General features: G+C 50.7%; 1 protein-coding gene across 5 annotated transcripts; it reads right to left on the reverse strand.

Annotated features, from left to right (window-relative positions):
- Window positions 1-653: 653 nt before the first annotated feature.
- LOC109731849 (uncharacterized) lies at window positions 654-4,398 on the reverse strand. Of its 5 annotated transcripts, none has more exons than XM_020291027.4 (3): window positions 2,133-4,267; window positions 1,758-2,034; window positions 654-1,188 (listed from the first exon to the last, which is right to left on the reverse strand). In XM_020291027.4, the coding sequence occupies exons 1-2, from the start codon at window positions 3,711-3,713 to the stop codon at window positions 1,777-1,779; spliced, it is 1,839 nt and encodes a 612-aa protein (XP_020146616.1). In that variant the 5' UTR covers window positions 3,714-4,267; the 3' UTR covers window positions 654-1,188; window positions 1,758-1,776. The 5 variants fall into 5 exon arrangements, 4 of the variants coding, with proteins under 4 accessions (XP_020146616.1, XP_040257664.1, XP_020146615.1 ...); XM_040401730.3 differs by having other exon boundaries at window positions 654-1,185; window positions 1,812-2,034; window positions 2,133-4,252; XM_020291026.4 differs by having other exon boundaries at window positions 888-1,185; window positions 1,799-2,034.
- Window positions 4,399-13,211: the final 8,813 nt, after the last annotated feature.

The following is a 13,211-nucleotide window of genomic DNA, read 5'->3' on the forward strand; positions in this document are numbered from 1 at the left end:
ATCTAGTAAGCAACAAAACTGAACTCAATTACCACTCCAGTTGCCATTGCTCAAGAAAAAGGCAAAAATTAAACGCTAAATTGTATTCCCTCCGTACAGAAATATAAGAGCATTTAGCTAACTATAAAGTAGTGATCTGAACGCTCTTATATTTATTTAGGAAGTATTATTAAAGTTGCCATTGCTGAAGGAGTATTACGTGAGGCAGCAGTGCGAGATGAATCATCCGCTAGCTGCTACTCCCTCAGTCCCATAATAAGTGTCTCAACTTTGTACTAACTTTAGTACAAACAACTTAATAATGAAAACAACACATATAATACTATATGTAGAACAGGAGTCATAACATTTTACATACGGGCGCAACATTAAGATTACAACATTACAGTTAGAGAACAGAGGATGGGCGCAACATTACAGTTAGAGAACAGAGGATGGGCGCAACATTACACTTGGAGAACAGAGGACGGCAACATTACAACATTACAGCTAGAGAACCGAGAACGGGCGCAACATTTGTCATACTCAAGGCAGCGGACTGGTTCTGCCATGCGGTCATTGCTCAAAGAAGCCACTAGTAGGATGAATCATCCAGTCATCCACTAGTAAGTCACTACAACTCATTACAAAATTCTCAGCAACGACAAGAAGTCTTAACATGAAAACACAGGATAGTAAATATTACGTAGAACATGCCAACAGGAGTGGCAACATTAAGCATACAAGCACAATATCATAAACTGTGTTTTCTCGAGCATACATACAAGTGCATATGAGCGCAACAATGATGCATGGTGTTATCTCTAGCATTATATACATAGAAGTGATTGATGCATGCATGCGCTATTTAGGACAAACCATCATCTTCGATGATCAGAAACCCCTTCTCTATTAAGTACTTCATCTCTTCAGCGTCAGGAATCCCCTTCTTTAAGATCATCTTTTCCCCTTCATCGCTACCATCAAGACGATAGCTGCGATAGATGCAATCGTCTTCCAGATAATCCACCCAGTAAGTCGGCTCACGGCTGCACGCTATGATGCAGTCATTGGTATACTCTTCTGAATATAGTTCTTCTCCGCCCCACATCTTCTCAAGCTCCACGCCACGTCCAACGAAACTCCCCTGTGCTGGATGCACAACCCTGCTCCCGGCATACTCACAGTACGGGCAACGGACTTGTTCTGCTATATGCGGATACATACAAAAATCAGAACGCATCATGCTATCATGCTACTGGATGGAGTACTTACTAAACAACGATGAAAACATAAATAATGCAAGGAAGGATTGATGCATGCATGTATTTGGATAAAATTGTAGACCCGGAAGGTCAGTGAGAATATCCTGTTGATTGATGATACCCCACACGTTGTTGCGGGAATTTTTTACAATATATGCTTCAATGATATATGGTTATATGGAAAATGAATATTTGGAGTAATAACATGCAAACTAAAACTGAAAATGCATAATATAATGGAAATTCTCATGCATATGTTTGCATGTTGCATGCTGAGTTGGCATGAGAGAAATAGATTAGTGGGGGCTAGCTATTTAGATATGAAAGTTTTAAAGCAGTGTTCCAACGATGGACAACTGAAATGGGGATTGCCCTAGGCCAACTGTTAGCAACTTAAATCTACTTATTCAGGAAGGACGGGTGTACTGTCGGAGAAATCCACCATTGTTGCAAGGGGTGACCGACAGGTAACACAGATTGTAAATTTAATAATTGAATAGCAGAGATTTATACATCTGATTGATGAAAAATGCTAAGTCGCAAGGGAAAATGACCGCATTCCAGTGCCTGGAGATGGTACGTCGACAGGGCAGCACCAGCCCATCTCCTGAGTCTGAGTGCCATCATTGCGGCATTCAGCAAAGAATAGCGTTGGTGGTGCACCGGCAGATTTGGTAGCGAGGAAGTTGATGTGGGAGTAATGATATATGCGAGTGAAAGGACCCGTGTACACAGGGCCATCAACATACTTATTGACACCGCAGATAAGATGCAACTCGTACTTGGGTACCTGAACAAGAACAATTAAGACAAAGAATGTTAATCTGAAACACGTACAGATTGTTTTTGCAGCGAGAACAAATCCAAATCATGCTAGAAGAAACCAACCCCAGGTTGCCGGCTGTATACGTCAATTAAAGATTTCACCATTCCAACGACTGCAGCATGCTCATTCCAGAAGTCATTTATGAGTCGATCCATCCTTCCGTAGGTCAACTTGTTTACCGCCTCGATGTTTGTTTCTGCGTGCTCAGTTTGTTCCAACTCGCTGATGGAATAGAACAAACATTCGGCAAGATGGTCAGCGTCCATGCCGGAGAGCTTGCCGCCATCCTTGAGATAGTGCGAGGCCATCCGCAACATTGGATTAGACGGTCGGAGAAGCTCTGCCTGGTCACGAGGTTTGGGGTGAAATGCAGCAGCTGCAGCTGCAGCATAGGCTTGTTCGACACTGGCAGATACCATAGCATCATCATTGTTATCATCATCAAGGTGGTTAGGATCAGCGATTCGGAGATCGGCCCCAGACGCCTGCAGTCGCTGCATGGCTTGGTCCGGCGAGAGGTGTGTGGCGCAGCGGGTGCACAGGAAGGAGACAAGGCCATAGAAGGATCTGACTGCAATTCGAAAAAGGCCTCCTGTGCTGATTGCCTCTAGGTCAACCTTCTTGGTTAGAGGGTAGGCTTGGCTGTACCAGATTGTATTGAGGATGATGTTGGAGACAGGGTCCAGTGGACCATAGCAGTGGCCGGCCTGGAGCAGGCTGTGGTGGTATTGAGAGCGCAGCTTCTCCTTGGGCAGCCGGGCTAGTGCCTGCAGGTAGTATCCATGGATGGTGGCGAGCAGCATTCGCCTCATAGTGGACCGCTCAGGAAATCCCATCACCTCCCCGAAGAGGTCAGGACTGAGCTTGAGTAGACGACAAGAGGCAAGATCCCATGATTTCTCAAGGCTGAAATCTGATGGCTGATGTTTCTTGAGCAGAATATCTATGATTTCAGCGGACTGGAAACGATCGAAAGTTACACATGGGCCTGATAGCACGGTGGCGACACTCCCAAGAAAATGTGAAAGCAGCTTCCAAGCTGACGCAAACTGCTTCGGGCACGGGTGCTGGGCGGCAGCTGCAGCACATCTAAGGGCCAGTTCCACGGCGGCGGCAGTGGTGTCGGATTTAAACCCGAAACTCTGCTCCATCCCCCGGTGCTGGATGATGAGGCGGGCGGCAACAAGGGGATCCAACTCTTCTTTGTTGAGGTACCACATAGCCTTGGGCTCAGTGAGGTAGGGGAAGAGGGCGGCCAGGAAGGCTACGAGGCCGTTGAGCGACCGCTGGTGCATGTCCCCGATCACATCTGTTTTTCTCCGCTTCGGGAAAGATGCTGCGGGGACGGGTTCATTGTCAGGGTCATCCACGCTCATGGCACCGGCGATCGAGACGCCGGCGACGATGTTGGAGATGGGATATAGGAGCCCGAAGCAGAAGCCGGCGTCGAAGACCCCCCGGAGGAGCTTCACCCGCCCGTAGCAGCTCTCAATCTTGGCAAGGAGGGCCCATCTAAGCTTGTCCCTCTCCTCTTTTCTGACAACTCCTTCGTCCCTGAGGGTCCGCGGCCCGTAGATCTGTGGCTCGCTGATGCTGATGCGGCTGAAGCTGCTGCTGGTCCTGGCGATCGTGGCTGGATCCATGGACTGGAACTAGAACTTGATCCGATCGTCGGCCGTAGATCCGTGGCTACTGGTCCTCACGCTAGCAGTGGCGGACCTAGGGTTTTAAAACAGGGCGGTCCACCTAAAAAAAATTGGCAACAAATATGACATATGCCAACGTCCTAAAGTTTGATTTTAGGAAACATGCCAGCATTCTATTTAATTTACCAATAGCACATAGAAATAGATCAATAGGGTCTTACAGACATACTAAAATTGTAAATTTTGCATAAGAGAAGTCTACATAATATATACCTTGAGAAATTCGAAGAAGGCTATGTGGCATTGTTAATTTGTTAGAGTGGCAAACAATCAGATAGATCATTATTATGTCACTGATCAGGTGTTCATGTACTGGATAGCAAAATTATTTGTATGTGTTCACAGGACTGTGTGTTCATGTACTAGTACTAGATAGCAAGTCTGATTGTTTAGTTAAGGCAATATACTTGACTCCTCCACCTTATTGATGAAGTCGACAACAAACAGCAATCCCTAAATCAGAAATTGAGAATGGGCAGTGCCGCAGTGAACAGTTTACCTCTCAAGTCCACAGATAGGCCTAAAGGCTGGCCGCCGGGCAGGTTTACAGCCTTGCTGCCAGCCGAGTGCCGGAGCCGGCGGAGAGCAGACTGGGCGGCAGGCGGCGGGCGGCGGCTTGTAGGGGGGGGGGGGGGGGGGGGGGGGCGGTGGCGCTGAGCGCCGGGCGGGCGTGGCGTGCAGGGGCAGCTCCTTGGCGTCTAGCGACGAAAAGGCAGGCAGCGACGGGCGGCGGCGTTCGCCGAGGCAGGCGGTGAGCCGGCAAAAAAAGGAGCCGAGCGGCCGAGGTCGGGGACGAGCAGGGGAATAGAGAGGAAACGCGCAGCCAGGGTTCGGCCCCCGCATTAACTTTGGGCCGGCCCATATGCGGGGCTGTGCTCCTCTATTATTTTTTTTTTTTTGGTTCTATTTGTGTTTTTTTTTCTGTTTCTGTTTTCCTTGCTTCTTTAAAATATGTTCGGATTTGAAAAAAAGTTCTGAATTTCAAAGAATGTTCACAAATTTCATGAATGTTCCCGAATTTAAAAAAATGTTCATGAATTCTAAAATATTTGCGAATTTGAAAATGTTCCAAATTTAAAAATATGTTCATTGCTTGTGCTAAACCGCAGGAAGTTCGGGTCAGTTTGGTCCATGATGCGAGTTGAGTTGAAAGGACAAAAGATGAAAGAACAAACAACTGTCTTGGTCGGCTTGGGCCTCCCATGTGCAAACATTTTTTGTGGTTGTATTAAGTTAAAAGTGAATTTTAGTTTTTATCCCCAGTTTCATGTTTGTGATAGTAAAATACCCTATTTAGCAATTTTCATATCTCTACTCCTATAAAATTCTCAGTTGGTGATGATGGTGTGTCTGCCATTCATCATTTCTGACCAATAGATCTGTATCTAACGACTGTGAGGTAAGTTGTGGCCTTTTTGCAACAATAGCCCACTTCTCTACTCCAATTTGTAGAAAACGCCTTAGTATCTTGAAACCAACCACACCCGTTCCCTCACCTCATCAAAACAGCCCGAGTATATTTTTAGTGGAAAATTATTATTCTACTTCGAATCTATTGCAACACACGGGCCAATTGCTAGTTCTTACTCAATTTAATCAAACTTGTGCCACAAATAATCCCATTTTATTTGTTTCCATGTATTTGTCTAACTGTGCATGCCATTTCAACGGGTTAGTTTTTTCTGGGTTTTCGTCTGGTTTACTTACACTGAACAGGACCAGCCCAACTAGTCGTTTGTTTTATGTTGTGGTGGGTATGGTGGGTCATTAGGAGAGAAGGGGGGATGGTTAAAACTTATCCAAGTAAAGTACTTAAGGGCCCAACCATTACTTGCTTATTCTCGTACGAAGGGATCTTAGTTCTGGAGGTCCCCCAATGGATCAAGCAAGAGATCCGTCTGGGTTGTCCTCCATTGGCAATGGGGAGGGGACCCTTTTCTGGCTAGACCGTGGCTAGATGGAGCCTTGTTATGTAGGGGGTTCCTCAATTGTTTGCCATCTACCCGAACCTAATGGTGTTGGTCTCCACGGCTGCCCACAATGGCCATTGGAACGTCTTGTTTCGACGATCATTTGGGCAGGTGGAGACCATAGAGTGGGCTAGCTTGTGGGCTGCCCTCCCGCCGGTGCTCACGGGTTATCCAAGACACCGCCTCATGACATTTGGAACCTTCAGGTGTTTTCTCGGTCGGCTCGGCCTATAATGCCCTGTGCCGAAGATCAATTACTGTGTGGGCCACGCCTCTATGGAAAGCGACCTTGCCCTTGAAGATCAAGATTTTTGCATGAAAATTGCTGAGGGACCCACTTCCCATCTGGGACGGAGGTGATTAAGTGACACGGCCCCTGGGAACGGTTTGTGCCCTCTTTGCGGTGTCCTGGAGACAGGGACTCACATCCTCTTCTCCTACATGGCGGCAAGACTTTTGTCGTGCTTTGTCCGTTAGGCTCCTGGGCCTGCATGGGAGGCCCCGGATCTGGCCGTGTTCCTTCACACCCGTGCCAACCAGCATGGGAGGAGGAGACGCCTCTTCTGGCTGGTGCTTGTGGTGTTAGCGTCGACCTTGTGGATGATGCAAAATAAGATGGTGATTGAGCGGGTCTTTCTTTCGACGGGCCTAAGATTCAATCTTGAAATTCCTTGCCTGGGCCATATGATTGATGCGCCGACTACTAACACACGGCGTATTGCCTCTCCGCATGTCTCCTGAGACTGTGGTCACTTGCTGGCCTTTTTTTTTCTTCTTTCTTTCATGATTTTTTGGGTGTGTTTCTGCTGATACCCAAACAGTCTATTTTACTCTACTATATTTGAACCTTGTATGGGACGTGATGGTGGGTTTATTTATAAAGTGGGGTGAAAGCCTATTTCAAAAAATACAAGCAACTTAAATAAGTTAGCCATTGCTAATGGCATCGTTTTGTTTTCTATGTGGTGCATACTATTTGGTTGTGGTGTCGAGTTACTAAATTGGGCCATCTATTTTCACTAGATAGTAAAAAAGTAAATATACACTTGGCTATTAATCGGAACCTTTACTAATTTGAGTGAATGGTCGGCTGTTTTTCTTTCTTGGGGTGGGGTGGGGGGCTCATATTTTAGGGATTAATCTTTTTTGGATCTGCTAGTTAATCCCGTAAAACGAAAAGTTTCTCCTTACATATGACTTTAGAAGCATCTGCTACTGCTGGAGATGCTTCTAAGAGCATCTCCAATAGGCGCGCTAAACAAGCGTCGCGCCGCAAATTTAGCCAGTTTAACGCGCGCGCAACCCGGCGGGTGGCTCCAACGGGCACGCAATAACCGCGCGCGCGGTATAAGGAGTTGGGCGCGCGGTGTATTTGGGGCGCCCGCTTCCGCACGCGGCACACTCGAGCGCTCGCACTGTACTCTCTCTTCTCCGCCTTCTACGCCCCGCGCGCGCCGGCGCCGGCGAACTGCACCCCATGGACGCACGCGCCGGCACCCCGCTCACCCCATCCTATAGCCGCGACCCCTCCACCGCCGCCGCCGCCGCCGCAAACCCTAGCCCGGGTGGCGTTGGCCTCGCCTCCGCCGGAGCTCCTCCGACCATCGGCCTCGCGCGCGGCCTCTTCATGCCGCCGCGGATGACCTCGGCGGCGGGTGGCATCGCGCCGGCGCCGGCCCGAGCCGCCGCCCCCTCCTCAAAGCTCCCCAATGCGGCGCGACCAAAGAAGGGCAAGACATCAGCGAAGAAAAACAAGGCGGCGGACGGCTCCGGCACCTCGAAGGCGAGAGGAAGAAGATTGCAGGGCGTGCGACGGGCGCGGCGGCTACCGAAGCGCCGGCGAGCTCACTCGTTGAGCCGGCAGCCGACGCGCACAACATGTTCGACGAAATGCCCCCAAGGTAAACAAATTCCAACTTTTCATTTTGTTGTTGTTATTTTTTCAATGCATTCACATATAGATAGCTTATTTGCATTGTTCAAAAAACTTTGTAGTCTCAATGATGATGCATACATGTCAACGATGGGTGTTGGCTCCAACAATTCGCATTGGTCTCAAACCAATGACATGCATTTCGAAGACCATGAGTTCGAGGTGGGCGAGGAGGGTGAGGGCATTGTCGACGCACCGAAAGGAAGAGCAGGCAATTACACCAACGTCGATGACATCTTACTATGCAATACTTGGTTGCAAGTGTCGAGGGATCCATCCATTGGAGGTGATCAAAGTAGAGATGCTTATTGGGGGCGGATGAAAGAACACTTTGATGTTCACAACTTGAGTGGAATTGACCGCTCCGAGAGATCACTTCGGCCCCGATGGTCGACAATCAACTCGGATTGTCAAAGGTGGGCGGCCTGTCAAAAGGCGGTTGACAAGTTGAACCCAAGTGGCACAAATGAGGACGATAGAGTAAGTGGCATTTCATACATGTTCATCATACTTGTTGTTGGTGCTAACTTGCTTTGTTTTCATGTAGTACAACATTGCGCAAAACTTGTTCAAAGAAGAGGAGAGGACAACCAAGAAGGGGAAGATCAAGAAAGGAAGGGTCTTTACCTTGCCCCATTGCTATAACATGTTGAAGGATGATGAGAAATGGAAGAAGCGTGAAGATTTGGATGATTTGCATTTGAGCAACAAACGCAAGCGAACAATTAAGTTGGATGATGATGAGGAGGAGGATGATGCATCAAGTGATGACGGCAAGAGAAGCCCCACACCCAACTCGGTTTCATACTCGAAGCCAAAGCGACCGGATGGGTGCAAGAAAGACAAAATCGAAAAGAAGAAGAGGAAAGGAGATGATGAGCTAAAAAATGCTATGGAAGCTATTGTGAAGGCAAGAAAAGGAGCCAACGAGGTGAGGAAAATGGCAAGGAACCAAGATGCCGAGGAGAGGAGGTTGGCGGCCGAGGAGAGGAGGGTGGCGGCCGAGGAGAGGAAGGTGGCTTTGGAGGAGAGGAAGGTGAGCAATGAGGAGCGAACTAGATTGTTGGAATGGGAGAAGCACTAGTTCTTCTTGGACACATCTAACCTCAATGCGGCGCAAAAGGAGTATGTCAATCTTGCCCGTGAAGAAGTCTTGATCCAAAAAAGAGCCATGGTTCGTGCCATGGGTGGCGGTGGCCTCGGCGCCATGGGTGGCATGGGTGGCTTCGGAGCTACCGTGGGCGGTGCAATGGGAGGCATTGCTGGCTTTGGAGCACCCCCCGACGCTATGGCCACCATGGGAGGCATGAGTTTTGCTTCTCTCATGGGAGGCATGGGTGCACCTCCGGCCGCCATGGGCGGAATGTCTTTCGATGTGCCTCCTCGCACACATTCCCATGAAGATGTCGTTGAAGATCTTGCCAACACCGTCGGAGCTTCACGTGATGCGGTGCGCGATGAGGAGAGTGAGGAAGATTCATCTTCGGAGGCGGAAGAATCGTCTTCCGAAGATGAGGACGAGGACGAAGACGAGGACGAGGAATGATGTGTCTTTCATTTGTGTATTGAACTTGATTTGCATTTTGAACTTGGTTGGATGAACTTGTGGGCATGATTTTGAACTTGTGGACATGAACTTTTCTTCATCAACTTGTTTGTGTGAAATTTTATATGTCATGTTCATTGCATTTTGAATGTTTCAACTTCATTTTGTGTTCAAAATGCCATATATGCAATGCCCCGGTGAGTCACGCGCGCTGCATTTTTTGCGCGCTGCATTTTAGCGCGGCTACTGGAGCCAGCGTTGCGCGCCGCGCCAAACCAGGCGATGGGCGCGCGGCAAAGCAATTTTTTGCGCGCGGCGTGTTCGGCGCCTGTTGGAGATGCTCTAACATCCAGTCATTGATGTGGTGCAAACCCATTCATGCACATACAAAGTGAGTCCAACAGCATACATAATAGCTAGCAGTTCCATCTTAAATTTGTTAGGACAACTTTTCAAAATTGCCATGAGACCTATACATATAAAAACGTTTAAGAAACATCACCTGATCCACAACACAAAGTTGATGGCTACGATTAAGATAACCCTGATTCGACACATAACTGCTCTCACCGGTCTGCCGTCGCCCCGAGTGCATTTGTCAGCTCTAGCAGTGTCCGCAACTGCTATGATTCCCAAATAATTATGGAATGATCCACATCGATAATGATACTCTGGAGTAGTAGTACATGTGTTATTAGCTAAAAAAGAGAGCAGCCTGGACTCTGGATCGTGCTACGAGCGACGTCATGGATGATCAGTACATGTTGATCACCGGGGCAATCATGGCAGCACCGATGCGCTCTGCCGCGAGCAGCAACCCGCTGCCATCTTCAGAAATCAGAAGTATCCTCTGAATATCCCTGACACGACAGACCAAATCCAAATCGATAATTGAGCGGAGCCAGAAAGTGGCATGCCACATTGCCACTGGCCTCTGCCCACTGTTCAACATGGCTGCTGGTGCGATCCTCTGACGCCGTGGTACCTCGTCGGTGGTGGGGCTGTGTCTAGTCTACCACGGTGGTGATCGAACGACGGACCGGGCGTCGCGGGTGGAGCCGTCGGGGAAAAAGTACGTGCGGCTCGCTCGACTTTCAGGTCGCGCGCCCTGCTTCTTCACGTGCTGGATCCCTATCCTCGCCACGGCCCGTGTCCTCTTCCCCCTGTCCGCGCGTGCATGCATCATGTCGCCATGACGGTCGACGGATCCATCGGTCGAGCACCCGAGGTCCTCTCGTTGTCCATCTCGCTTTTGCTCCCCGAGCCCGTGAGCTTTCCCGGTCGATCGACATCACGCGTCCGGGTCCGGCCCTTCCAGACCTACCTGCTACGGGTAGCAGCTAGAGTAGATATGGAGTGGCTTTTGCGGTGGCGTGGACGCTGCGGTGAAAGAAGACTAGCTCGTCCGTCCGCTCATGGCACCATGATTGGCACTGATTGATCCATGAGCTTAATCTGATTCCTAATGCGTCGGGGAAGGGGGCAGCGTCGTCTACTACGTACACGCTTTTCTCCCGAAAGCCGGAAAGCGGTCGAGCTTGCGGGCGTTGTACAGTGTTTTTTGTATTTTCGTCTTCCCTTGTGCGAGAGGTTGGTTGGTCTACTGTTTGAGTTTTGTATGGCCCGATCTTTTGTTGGAAACTTTGAGGAAGATTTTATTGGAAGCAAAGGTAGAGGGTTTTGTAGTAAATATATATGACTTGAGAGTGCAGGGATTCAGGAGTGCGTGACACCGATGCCGCCCGCATTTGGAACGGCAAAACTAAACTAGTCTGGAAGGGCTCGGGATGCTTTTGCTCCGGGAAAGATCGATCGATCGGGGATGCACACGATACGATGCGACGCGGTTACACCTACCGCCGGCCATGCAAAAGTTGCAGTCGCGCTGACAAGAAGCATGCGTCCGTCCACCATGGCCGCTCGCTTCCAGAAGAAACCCGAGGCAGGTGCGTGAGGTCAACGTACGGACCCGGCCCCAAGCCCCCAAAGAAGGAAATCACTAGTTGAGTATAACAATGGAGCAAAGCCAATAAACTTAGCCCCTACCACCTGCTCAGAAAACGTGGCTCACCTTACGACTTACGTTGTACATGCCCTCAGCCAGAGATAGAGAATCGTTTGCTCAGTACGGTATGGGCCGGCCGCCTCTGTTCAGTCAGTGGTCACGGTCCTTTCCGGTCAGTGATTAGTCAGCGACCACACTTACAAAATTACACAGTGAGATCATCACCATCCATAAAACATAGTATAATTACCAGCCATCTAATCCCCACACGAACCACTACTCCACACTCTAGCGTGACCGTGTCAACGTCGTATCACAAACCACTCGATCTCCACGCAAATACGAAAAGTTGGTACGGATCAACACGCGCGCAGCCGGCCACTCGACGTACGACAAGTGTCCCAGTATGTACGTACAGCAGCGTACGGTTCTCGATCTGTATCGCGCGCGTATGACGCAACGGCTCGATCGCCCGTGATCAGGAAAAGGCGAGGCGATCGCCGCACCTGACACTATGCCCGAGCAGGGAGTGGATCGGGCTCGGTCGGCTCGGCATTCATTTCGCGGCTCGTGGAAGTGGTTGGAGCCGCCGAAAAGACCCGGCACGCCCGGGGGCCGCCCGCCACCGCTGTCCATCCATCGGCCAAACTGTAGTGCCAGCGCCATGTTTCGATTCTTTTTTCCCTTGCTTCTTCTTCTTCTTGTAGCAAACGTGTACGTGTTCCATGCGGGCGGTGCATCAGAGTGTCTACTCGGACATACTCTCAAACGCACGCAGACGCTATCGGACACGTCTACAGACATAGACCGGTCACACCATATATTTGATGCTATGCATTCGAATACCTTATATTTCACCTTTAAATCCATACGAATCATGCAAAAGATTTTCTATGTAGTACATACACCACGACGCACGTGCACTACTTGAATATATGAACCATGTAAAAGATTTTCTACATGTCGAGTTAGTTAATTAGTCTAAACAAAGTTTCGTTATCGAAGATGTCCACGACGTACGTGTCGGGCGTCGAGTAGATGGGTGCGTAGGAGGGCTCCGGCTGCTCCTCCTCATCCATAAGAGCAACTTCAATAGGGCGACCCATTTCGTCCCCCCGCGTCCGTTTGGGTCGGCGCGGACAAAAGTGACAGCCCAACGCGCCGACCCAAACTCAAATCGTGTCCGCCCGACGTCCGCACCGACCCATTTTCGTCCCAAAATTGCACCTGGAATGCGCCGGCGCAGATGCGCCACGCGTCTCCTCGCCGTCCGCCGCGTCCCACCTGGCGGCCGTCCAACTACGACGGTCAACATTATTTATGACGACCGCCCACCCTGGGCCCACGCCTCAGCGACGGTGGTCGTCCTTTTATAAGCCGGGCGTACGGCGGGGCCATCCTCATCCAGTGCCACTCGCACCTCGTCCCCATCTGGCCACCCCTGCCCCACGACGGCGACACCGCCAGCATGGGCTTCTTCTCCAACATCGGCAGCAGCCGCAAGGGCAAGGCCCCCGCCCGCCATTCCCCCGCCCTCCCCGCGCCGCCGCGCGCTCCCCGGCAGAGGCCGCGCATCAATGTGCCGGTGCACCAGGCCGAGTGGCACTGGCACCACCGCGTGCCTCTGCCGTACCCCGACGCGACGCTGCCGCATGACTGGCATCTGGATCCGGAGAGGATCCTAGTGCCGGTGGCGCCGCGGACGGCGAGGGCCCATGCGGAGGAGGTGCGGCGCCGGCGCGCGTTGCTGAAGCCGGAGCAGCGCGCCGAACCGCACTACGCCAGCGACTCGCCCAACTGGGCTCGATGGTTCGCCTTTGAGCACGAGGAGGCGAGGCGACGCGGCGTCCGCGGCGTCGACCACAGCCTGCCGCTGCCCCCGCTCGTTGTCCGCGACGAGGACCAGGAGGCCGAGGCCGCCTACCAGGCGGCCATTAAGGAGAGCGAGGAGGAGGAGCGGTGGAGGGAGGCGGATGAGGCG

Source organism: Aegilops tauschii, chromosome 2 (assembly GCF_002575655.3).
Source record: "Aegilops tauschii subsp. strangulata cultivar AL8/78 chromosome 2, Aet v6.0, whole genome shotgun sequence".
Classification (NCBI taxonomy): Eukaryota; Viridiplantae; Streptophyta; class Magnoliopsida; order Poales; family Poaceae; genus Aegilops; species Aegilops tauschii.